At 37.0% G+C, this 10364-nt stretch overlaps 1 protein-coding gene across 2 annotated transcripts in view; it reads right to left on the bottom strand.

The window, feature by feature from the left end:
• Positions 1 to 403: 403 nt before the first annotated feature.
• The window catches only part of LOC141912744 (doublecortin domain-containing protein 1-like), a 33511-nt gene continuing 23550 nt past the window's right edge, over positions 404 to 10364 (bottom strand). For both annotated transcript variants that reach the window (XM_074804115.1, XM_074804116.1), the window contains 12 exons: positions 10123 to 10193; positions 9793 to 9940; positions 8946 to 9205; positions 6801 to 7011; positions 6124 to 6231; positions 5216 to 5500; positions 4626 to 4727; positions 4335 to 4471; positions 4088 to 4186; positions 3748 to 3897; positions 3129 to 3314; positions 404 to 2280 (listed from right to left, as the gene is read on the bottom strand). In XM_074804115.1, coding sequence (XP_074660216.1) covers positions 2128 to 2280; positions 3129 to 3314; positions 3748 to 3897; positions 4088 to 4186; positions 4335 to 4471; positions 4626 to 4727; positions 5216 to 5500; positions 6124 to 6231; positions 6801 to 7011; positions 8946 to 9205; positions 9793 to 9940; positions 10123 to 10193 — 1910 coding nt within the window. In that variant the 3' untranslated portion in view covers positions 404 to 2127. The remainder of the gene's footprint in view (positions 2281 to 3128; positions 3315 to 3747; positions 3898 to 4087; positions 4187 to 4334; positions 4472 to 4625; positions 4728 to 5215; positions 5501 to 6123; positions 6232 to 6800; positions 7012 to 8945; positions 9206 to 9792; positions 9941 to 10122; positions 10194 to 10364) is intronic.

Genomic DNA, 10364 nt, shown 5'->3' with positions numbered 1-10364 from the left:
TTCGTCGGCCGACTAAATCGCCGAAGGCGATTGCCCGGACACACTGGGCGATTTCGTCTGGCGACGAAATCGCCCAGTGTGTCCGGCCTTAAGTCTACGTTTGAATACACCGCCATCTTGGTTGTGCCTGCCATAGAGCTCGCATGCCACAGTAAGAGATACCGTTCTGACCGGTGGGCCCCAGTGAAATAGAAATGTCCTTATTCACACTTCTTAACTCTTAATTTCTAAACTGATGAATTGTTTTGCGGAGAAATGACTGCGAGTCCGAATTATGTATATCATAAACTCTAATCACGATATTCAAATATACACATTTTTATTGTCCAAAAATTTCTATAAATCGATTGAAGAATTAATTGACGACATGACAAAAATATCAAAATATTTTGCTTAAACACCCCATAATTCATGGGCGGCAAACAACAACAACATTACTTTTGTTTCTATGCAAATTATCGCAATACATAACTATATTTAAAATATATTAAAGAGAGAATATATTAATTACCATCTGATAAATGAATATATATATATTCAATAAGTTTTCTTTTTACATAATTCAACATTGTTTGTAGTAAACTCTTTATTTGCCTCAATGATGGACTAAGGGGTCATTCATTTATTACGTACGCATTAGGGGAGGGGGAGGGGTCAGTGCAATTGCGTACTGTAATGCTTAATGTATATGAAAAAATGGCCGATTTTGCGTACAGAGGGGTAGGGGGGTTGGAAATTTCAAATTTTATGCATACGTAATAAATGAATGATCCCTAAGTCATTGCTACCGGAATTTTTCGACATTTCGTAGAACAGCCAATTCGTGAGTACCGAAGATTCGAGAAAAACAACTTAGCGACTGAAAAAAATTCATGGCTTGATTTCATAGATCGGTACTTTCCCAAACCCTAGAGGCCTAGTTTCACAATAATCACTTCATGGAGATTGTCAGGTTACCTAAAATGGATGCCCATAAAACCTTTCGGTACAAATAGTTTAAACGGGACGGAACAAATTCAACACTTTATAGGGTTGAATGAATAAAACAAAATCACTATAAATTTAGGACATACGTCTAAAAAATCAAATTTTTCGCTCATTTGCAATAAAAGCTATGATATGTTTGATTATATAAATGGTGAAAACTTCACATAAAATGTTTACAGCAGAACTAAAGAATTCCTAGACTAGACTAATTAGAGAAAAATAACATAATCATAGTAAATATCGTTTTAAAATGGAATGATTACAAACAAATCTAAAATGTTTAATAACAGAAGAAAGTTAGTTTGCTTTCACTAACTGGAAACCATTCTTGTGCCGTGATAAATCGCGGCAAAGATGGCAAGGTTTGATATCATTATGCTCTAGAATTGTAATCTCAGAGGTAACGAAAATAAGCAATAGGCAAAAAATTGCCTCAATTTTTTGTTCGAGGGTGAATCAACCAAACATCAAGACAATCCCAAAATAACTTGATTCCATTTATGGAAAGTGAACACTAGTGAGCTTGAATTACCTACATCACATAACAAAGTTACTCATATGCTTAGACTTTAATATGAAAATGTATCTAGATTTTTGAAGAAAGCAATAAATTTCTGATATTTAAATGTTATGACTTCAACAAAAATCAACAAATGCCCAAAAGTATGTATCAAATGTATTTCTGTAACAATTCTTCCAGAGATCTTAATCTGTCATAAGGCAAAGTGTGCTCATGTAATAAGGAAACATTTTACTCTATTTACAAAAATATTCAGATTTTCATAAAACTAAAACAGTTAAAATCTCTCACAATTATTTCTTATCAGATAAAATAGTTGTTTACAAAAATCCTGCATTTTCGAGATCGAGTTTAGAGGTATTTTCATGAGATGAGGATGATTTATCCGGTACAAACAAATGCACGATTCATTAAATCAACCGACCTCACCATAGAATTTCCACCGTAGCATTGGTCAGCAGGAGACGGCCTCGCCCGAACAATCCACAGCCCGCCATCAAATCAAATAGTTACATCATTTATCTGTCTATGATTTACTAGATTGGAAAATGGCCACAAAATGCTGAGACAAACAAAATCACCATCACCTCATGAAAACACCTCGCATGATTCAACAAGTCTTATAACTCATTCAGGAACTGTACATCGTCTTCAGTCGAGGTCGGTGGAGCCTGCGGTCGTTTAGCCGTCTTCGGTCGTGGAGGACGTTTACTCGTTTTCGTTGAATCGTTGGCACTGGAGCCGGCGAGAACCGGCGGCCCGAATGGATCAACCTAAATAATGAAATGTCAAATTATCAATTATCAAAATTATCACAGAGCGTATATAATAGCTATAGAGATAATTCAGATACTTTAGAAATCAATCTTTAAACAATTGAGTATTTAGAATAAGAATTGCATTTATTAGTGCGAATAAATTTGCTATAAAGCCATAGAGATAGTCTTATAGATTCTAGGCTAAGAAAAATTACTGTTTGTTTAATAACAGCATCCTCCCCCGGCAGGGATTCGAACATGATGGCATCGAGACCCTGCCACACTAGACCGAGTGCGAAGCTTAGATGATGTCATTATTAGCCAATCAGATATCCCGTTCCATTTTAGCCCAGGTTTTCCCATTTATGGTTCTTGCGTCAAATTTACCTCAGCGATTATACAACGAGCAATCTGATTGGTGCCGCAAGTTTTCGTGTGGCAAAGCTGCACATATACCTGCGAACCCGGTCTAGTGTGGCAGGGGTTTTGTGCCGTGGCTGAGTGTAGCGATGCCATCAGGTTCAAATCCCTGCCAAGGGAGGATGTAATACCAGGGGGAGGGCAAGGTTTGTCTCCATGTTGCAGGCCTTAAAGGTTGTGTTACAGGCTATCTATATTCTTCAGAACCAAATCAAAAAGTTTTTGTTAGTAAACTCAAATGAAAGCTCAGCAATAAATCCAGTTTCATTATTCTCCTTCAAGGCTTATGTCTTCATGTTGCAAGCCTTAAAGGTGGTCAGGCTATCTACATTCTTCAAAATCGAATCATATTTTGTTCGTTAACCTAATATCTACATTCCTCAGAATATCAGATTTTTGCAAGTTGTTAGTTAATGAAAGGTCAGCGGTCAGGTGAAACTTACGTCAACATTTGGCAAATCATGTGGAGCGACGGAAATGTTCGTCGCGTTCGGACCGTATTGTTTTCGAGCTCGGGACCAGTTCGCTTTTATTTCAATCTCATCTTTCTGATCGCGTATTTTCATAAATGCTTTACCGGTCGACACGCAGACAATCATATCACGTTCTATATCCGCGAATGTTTTCAACTGAAAATGGGAACAATTTCCTGATTTAATCATTTGAAATCAACTGAAGATGTCTTGAGTGATCTCCAGTTACAGAGTTGTGAGATTCAGTAGAAAGTACTGTCAAAGTCCGTTATAATGCTACAATCCTTTTTAATGCCAGTGCTCACTAATAATACCAATATTTTTGCAGAAAACAAACTTTCTCAATCCAACTCAAATTCAATTGAAATACCATTCTTTATAACGCCAAATTCGTTATAATGCCAAGATTTCCATGGTCCTAACGGTGGCGATATAAATGACTTTTACTGCAGTTCGTTTTTCGAATATAGTTAAACTCTGGATCATACGCTGAACCAGCTTCTGGACCTCTGCTAGGACTAGTCCCTTAATCCATTTTTTAAAGTCATAGAACGTTGAAATTCATTATTTTTCCCCGCGCGACGCTTACCACTCGACCAGTGACATCATAAAGAATCTTCACCGATTTCTTGAGATTCAGCCTCATTGTGGCGTTATCGACGATCTGTTGGAATGATTCACCCCAAACGTAGACAGCTCTGTGAATGGATTCTCCGTTCGGATACGCTAAAACTCGTTTCTACAAAACACAGATGAATAGTGAATGGATGAATCCCTTCTACTACCAAGCCCAACTCGGGATATTCATTTTTTCCTGTAGAACCTGCTCAATTCAAATCATATTGGAACGATGAAATCAATTCATTGTTTATGAAAAATCCGGATTAAATATTTTGCATACATTCCTGTATAGGTAAATAATATCTAACCATTTTTGGTTGACCGTAAAGCCTCCTGGACACGGCAGCATTTACCGTCTTCAAGCTTTCCGTATCGTTTTGAACTACTTTCATTTCGGACAAATGAGTCTAAAAAAATATAACACGAACAAATAACTGAATGCATGAACGACAGATCGAAGACAAATGTATCCGTCTGATCTACTACAGCAAAATACGCGGATCAGGGTTCATTTGAATTTTCTAAAAGAAACTATTTCGTATTTTAGATATATACCTGAAGTTGATGGACTGCGTCGTGTTTTTCCAGTTCACTATGCGACGGCTCTTGCCAGCTGCCTTCGATGATGATCGGATGTTCGGGATCGTTAGTCATGTGGTACTCGCCGGGATTTTTCTCTTCCAATCTACGACCTGCAAAATATTGAACATTACTCACTCTACTAATTCACTAATCGATCCTTACTACCAAATACTCCTTTTTTTTTAGATTGTACGACTTTCACGTTGTCAAACATGAAAGTTGTACAAGTGGACCGTAAAAACAACTCAATGCTGAAATTAATACCTTGCATCTGGCGTAGGATGTGTTTTTCTTTCTCCAGTTCCTGCGAGACGAGGGCGCGTTCTTCCCTCTGTTGCATTTTCTGCGCCACACGACCTTCTGCCGCTGAAGAAAAAAATCAATTCTAGAAACGTGAATCGAGGTCATAACGAAATGATGACAACAGTAAGAATTATCCGTAGGGGAAGAATAGATAGAGGTAGAGTTTAGTAGCGGGTTCACATTATCACTAGTCAGTGCGTTCTAAATTGAATTCTCATCTAGAACAGTGTGAACACTAGGACCATTCTAACGGGGGAATCCCATAATAAATTCAGCCAAAACGAGAAACTTGCATAGAAGAGTATATATATTTGCGCAATGTTTCGGCTAAAGACTATTAGCCATCATCAGGCGTAGATGGGATTTCTCTCGTTATCATCTTACACCGATATTGTGTATCTTCTCGTCTCTTGGTCCATTCTACATCGGAACGGACTAAATTCAGAGCTTTGTGAATAACATCGTGTGAACGCGGCTGTAATCATGTATTTTGTAACAACTTATGTTTGTATCATTTTCTATTATGTGTTTTTTGATTTCATAATCTTTACCTTCAGGTTTGATGAAATGGTCGCCAGTCGAAGCCCAAACTTCGATCGGCTGTTGAAGAATTACGTCTATTTCTGGTATGTTCACTTCGATACCCGCGAGAATCTCAGCTTCTGAACGTTTCTTTTTCTTTGGACGTTCTTTCGCTGATAGTTGCCCGTCCTCGGGTGGCGCCATCTCTTGGCTAATAGCGTTGATCTCTGGTTCGCCGTTAGCCTTCGCCAACCAGGCATCTTCCTCATTATTTTCGTCGATTTCATTTATCTCTGCTTCTATATCACCTTCATCTAAAACACCCAATAAATATTTTACGAATCAATATTTCTTTCTTATTTCGGATTATTTCTTTATAGTTTTCATGCAGTAATCCAGACCAGACTACCTGGTATTTCTAATTGTAGTAGTTTTCGTGAAAAATGAGGTTAATTTGACATCAAAAATAGTATATTGATTGAAATTGAACTAGATATCATACTGATTTCGAGAATATCTGATGTTTTTGGGAGTAGATGAGGTCTTCAGAAGAGTATAAATCAATCTCAAATAGTAGTCATAATCAGGTCGGAGTAATGCCTATTCCTTTACATGAAGACCTCAGCTAAGAATAGTTTGTACTACTGGTGCAACTGAATCTAAAGAGGCTGAAATACCATTCTGAAAACCAGACAATCTTACGCGTTACCCTTTGAACGAATCAATTGATACACGCTTCAGCAGTGTAGGTTAATGTTTACGGCGGAAATTGGTTAAAATATTTTCCTCAAACTTTCATTCCAAAAACATCACAACCTTATTCGAGCGCTTTCACTCTAGATGTTGTTTCAGGAACAACGGCTAGACACTGACTCGGCTAAGAATGAAAGAGTTAAATGAAAGAAATGAAATTGTGCGATTTGCTCGGATATCATACCTTTCAGCAAGTTGGTGTTACTATTAAAGAAGCACACTTTCTCCATAAGAGTGCGTATTTCTACCGGGCCACTGTTTGTGCTAGTTTGATTAGAATCCACATCAATACCTGAACATGTGCAGCAGCAGCAGCAGCAGCAGCAAGGCAAAGAGTGCGCATAAATAAAAATAAATTAACAAACTAAAATAGTTTATCAAAAATATCAACAGAGCTGTCAAGCAGAGACCAATAGGTCAATTAGGAGAAAGAGTAGGAGGTGTAAGATATTTCTTCCAGCTACAATTTCTGGCTCATTGCGGTCGGGGATCGACAGCTCTGTGATACAGAATTATTATAAATGGGTGGATTATCAAAACTTGTGCTCAAAAATAAACAAACCTAGAATGTAGTGAAGATTAATGAAAAAAGTTGTAAAATATAAAAACAGTGCAGAACCGTAGAACTAGGTGTCGTTTAGAATAGTGCTGAATTCACTGTTCCTGATACTGAATTCACTGCTCCTGATATATTTTCTATTAATGAATGGTAAATTTCTACATTTTTGTGAGAACCAAGTTTCTATCAAAACTTTTTCAAATTGCATGTGCAAGATAAACCAAATCTGATGACAGTGCTGTTAATATCTCGCTCGACAGTTCCAGCAATAAACGGAATAGAACTGAATTTCTCTATCTCACCTTCCGGTAATTCTTTATTCGTATCTTTAGCCATCTGATTTTTACGAGCTCGTCGAATCGCCGATAGTTTGATTCGTTTCATGTCAGTTATGTAAGATTCGACAGCCCAGTTAATGAGGTCGTCGATATCGAGAATCATAGCCCCCGATTCAGTGTAGATTCTTCTCGCCGCCGAGCGGAACTGTAAACTCACAGTCGCCTGTTGTAACAGCTAGAAAACAAACATCACTGATTATTTTAATTGATTACCGATATTCTATTTATCATATTGACTTATGCATTATCCACTTTTATTTGACTGGCTTTTACCCCGACTATTCCCTGACATGCACGTTGTTTTCTCTGACTTGATCTGCTAAGATTCCAATCAATTAACGCAGTCAAATACGCAAAACATATATGGAAACTGTTCGATTTTACGCAATCTAGCAATCGCAACATATTTCCCTGATTTTCAGCTTTTCTACAAATTTCCCAAACTTCTTCGTAATTTCTATGTAAGTGGCCCCCCTGTTATACATGTATATGAATTATCAATAGAAGATGTAGAAATATTACCCAGCTTTAATTTAGTTTCTAGCTAAGTGGCTCCCCTGTTATACATGTATATGAATTATCAATAGAAGATGTAGAAATATTACCCAGCTTTAATTTAGTTTCTAGGTAAGTGGCTCCCCTGTTATACATGTATATGAATTATCAATAGAAGATGTAGAAATATTACCCAGCTTTGATTTAGTTTCTAGGTAAGTGGTTCCCCTGTTATACATGTATATGAATTATCAATAGAAGATGTAGAAATATTACCCAGCTTTAATTTAGTTTCTAGCTAAGTGGCTCCCCTGTTATACATGTATATGAATTATCAATAGAAGATGTAGAAATATTACCCAGCTTTAATTTAGTTTCTAGGTAAGTGGCTCCCCTGTTATACATGTATATGAATTATCAATAGAAGATGTAGAAATATTACCCAGCTTTGATTTAGTTTCTAGGTAAGTGGCTCCCCTGTTATACATGTATATGAATTATCAATAGAAGATGTAGAAATATTACCCAGCTTTAATTTAGTTTCTAGGTAAGTGGCTCCCCTGTTATACATGTATATGAATTATCAATAGAAGATGTAGAAATATTACCCAGCTTTAATTTAGTTTCTAGCTAAGTGGCTCCCCTGTTATACATGTATATGAATTATCAATAGAAGATGTAGAAATATTACCCAGCTTTAATTTAGTTTCTAGGTAAGTGGCTCCCCTGTTATACACGTATATGAATTATCAATAGAAGATGTAGAAATATTACCCAGCTTTAATTTAGTTTCTAGCTAAGTGGCTCCCCTGTTATACATGTATATGAATTATCAATAGAAGATGTAGAAATATTACCCAGCTTTAATTTAGTTTCTAGGTAAGTGGCTCCCCTGTTATACATGTATATGAATTATCAATAGAAGATGTAGAAATATTACCCAGCTTTAATTTAGTTTCTAGGTAAGTGGCTCCCCTGTTATACATGTATATGAATTATCAATAGAAGATGTAGAAATATTACCCAGCTTTAATTTAGTTTCTAGGTAAGTGGCTCCCCTGTTATACATGTATATGAATTATCAATAGAAGATGTAGAAATATTACCCAGCTTTAATTTAGTTTCTAGCTAAGTGGCTCCCCTGTTATACATGTATATGAATTATCAATAGAAGATGTAGAAATATTACCCAGCTTTAATTTAGTTTCTAGGTAAGTGGCTCCCCTGTTATACATGTATATGAATTATCAATAGAAGATGTAGAAATATTACCCAGCTTTAATTTAGTTTCTAGGTAAGTGGCTCCCCTGTTATACATGTATATGAATTATCAATAGAAGATGTAGAAATATTACCCAGCTTTGATTTAGTTTCTAGGTAAGTGGCTCCCCTGTTATACATGTATATGAATTATCAATAGAAGATGTAGAAATATTACCCAGCTTTAATTTAGTTCTTTTTTTCAGTTTTAGCAATAAGTTGTCAGGAGTAGTACGAACCCTTGTATTTCAAGTAGTCAATAATTAGCTCTTTTTCGTTTCTCTGATAATGAATTTAAGTTTTGCACATTGAAAATGAAACCTTTTTACGAAAAGAAAACCATTTCAAACATACCCCGTTGATACTGGAAGCGTAAACGATTTGACCTTCTTTCATTCGACCTTCGCCGTTCTTGTAAACGAGTATTTTGACAGTTCGCGGTATTCGAGCTTGCGATATCTCGCGAGCGATGGCTCTTACGCTCGTCTCCTGTCTCAACCGATCGAGCTGAATATTCCACTCGTCCAGGGTGTGTTCAGCCTCGTGCGACGATAAATCAACTTTACCGTTCAGACATTGAAAACTGCCGATTTGTTTGATCTTCCGTTCTTTTGCTACGTACAATTGAAAACACTGTTAATTGAACCTGATTATCAAAACACGAAGTGGCCACTCCCCCCAGGTTTTTTTCTAGATTTCCTTGAATTTTCCAGCTTTTCCAAGTTTTCACTGTCAGTAGTGTCCCAGTGGGAACTAGATACTTTAGCTACGCAAAATTGAAAAGGTTATCATGACATTCATTGACTGTCAATTACTTAATCATTACAACAGTTGGGTCAAAGTGATCACTTCCCCCAGTTTTTTTTTACAGTTTCATTGAATTTTCCAGTTTTTCCAATTTTTCACTGTCGGTGATGTCCCAGTGGGAACTAAATACTTTAGCTATGTAAAATTACGTAAAAGGTTATCATAAAATTCAATTATAACAACAGTTGGGCCAGAGTGGCCACTTCCATCATTTACAAATTCCCCGAGTTTTCCCTGGTTTTTCCTAGATTCTCAGTTTCCTGAGTTTTCAAACTTTTTCAGGCCAGCGGCCTCTCAGTGGGGATTGAATACAGATAATAAATGGACGGGGTAAAGAGATTCTTAGTGAAATTGTCTCTTGTCGATGGGTGTCGAAATATCGGGGGGTTCTTACCTGTTCCCATGGCGCACGCGAAATCTACGTTTCGTGAGATTTTCTCCGCTTTGTATCGTCCTCTCATAGCACGAGCGCATGACGAGCAAACCAACAATCGCAGCGACTTGTTCTTGTTACTCGGAGACTCGACCTCGACGCGATAACCCTGAAAATATGAGATCACTATTGCAATCAGTCGAGTCGTAGAATAGCTCTTCGTCACTACTTGTTTTTATAAGCAATATATGCTTGTCGAATGTATTACAAAATTTCATAGACAAAAGGACAATGTGTTTCCTTGAACTGGACACAACAGTAAGTGTAAACGGTGCTTGGTTTCGTACTTACAGGCTGATCCATACGTAAATCTCCAGTTATAGAAAATGTACAAATATTAGCTTTATTCGCCGATGTTATTTCTGGAAACAGAGAACAAATTCAGAGACGATATTAGTAATCATGAATCTGTGATACAGGGCGAATTCCTCAATAATGAGTTATCATGTGGGGGCAGAAGTATTTAGCCAATAACATTAACCGATGGTTCACAAATTTCAGTAGCTCAAGGCGTGATGCCGTTGCATTCAGGA

The sequence above is a fragment of the Tubulanus polymorphus genome, chromosome 11 (assembly GCF_964204645.1).
Source record: "Tubulanus polymorphus chromosome 11, tnTubPoly1.2, whole genome shotgun sequence".
NCBI classification, from domain to species: domain Eukaryota; kingdom Metazoa; phylum Nemertea; class Palaeonemertea; order Tubulaniformes; family Tubulanidae; genus Tubulanus; species Tubulanus polymorphus.
The sequence above is the reverse complement of the archived record's forward strand: the minus strand, read 5'-3'. Positions and strand labels throughout refer to the sequence as shown.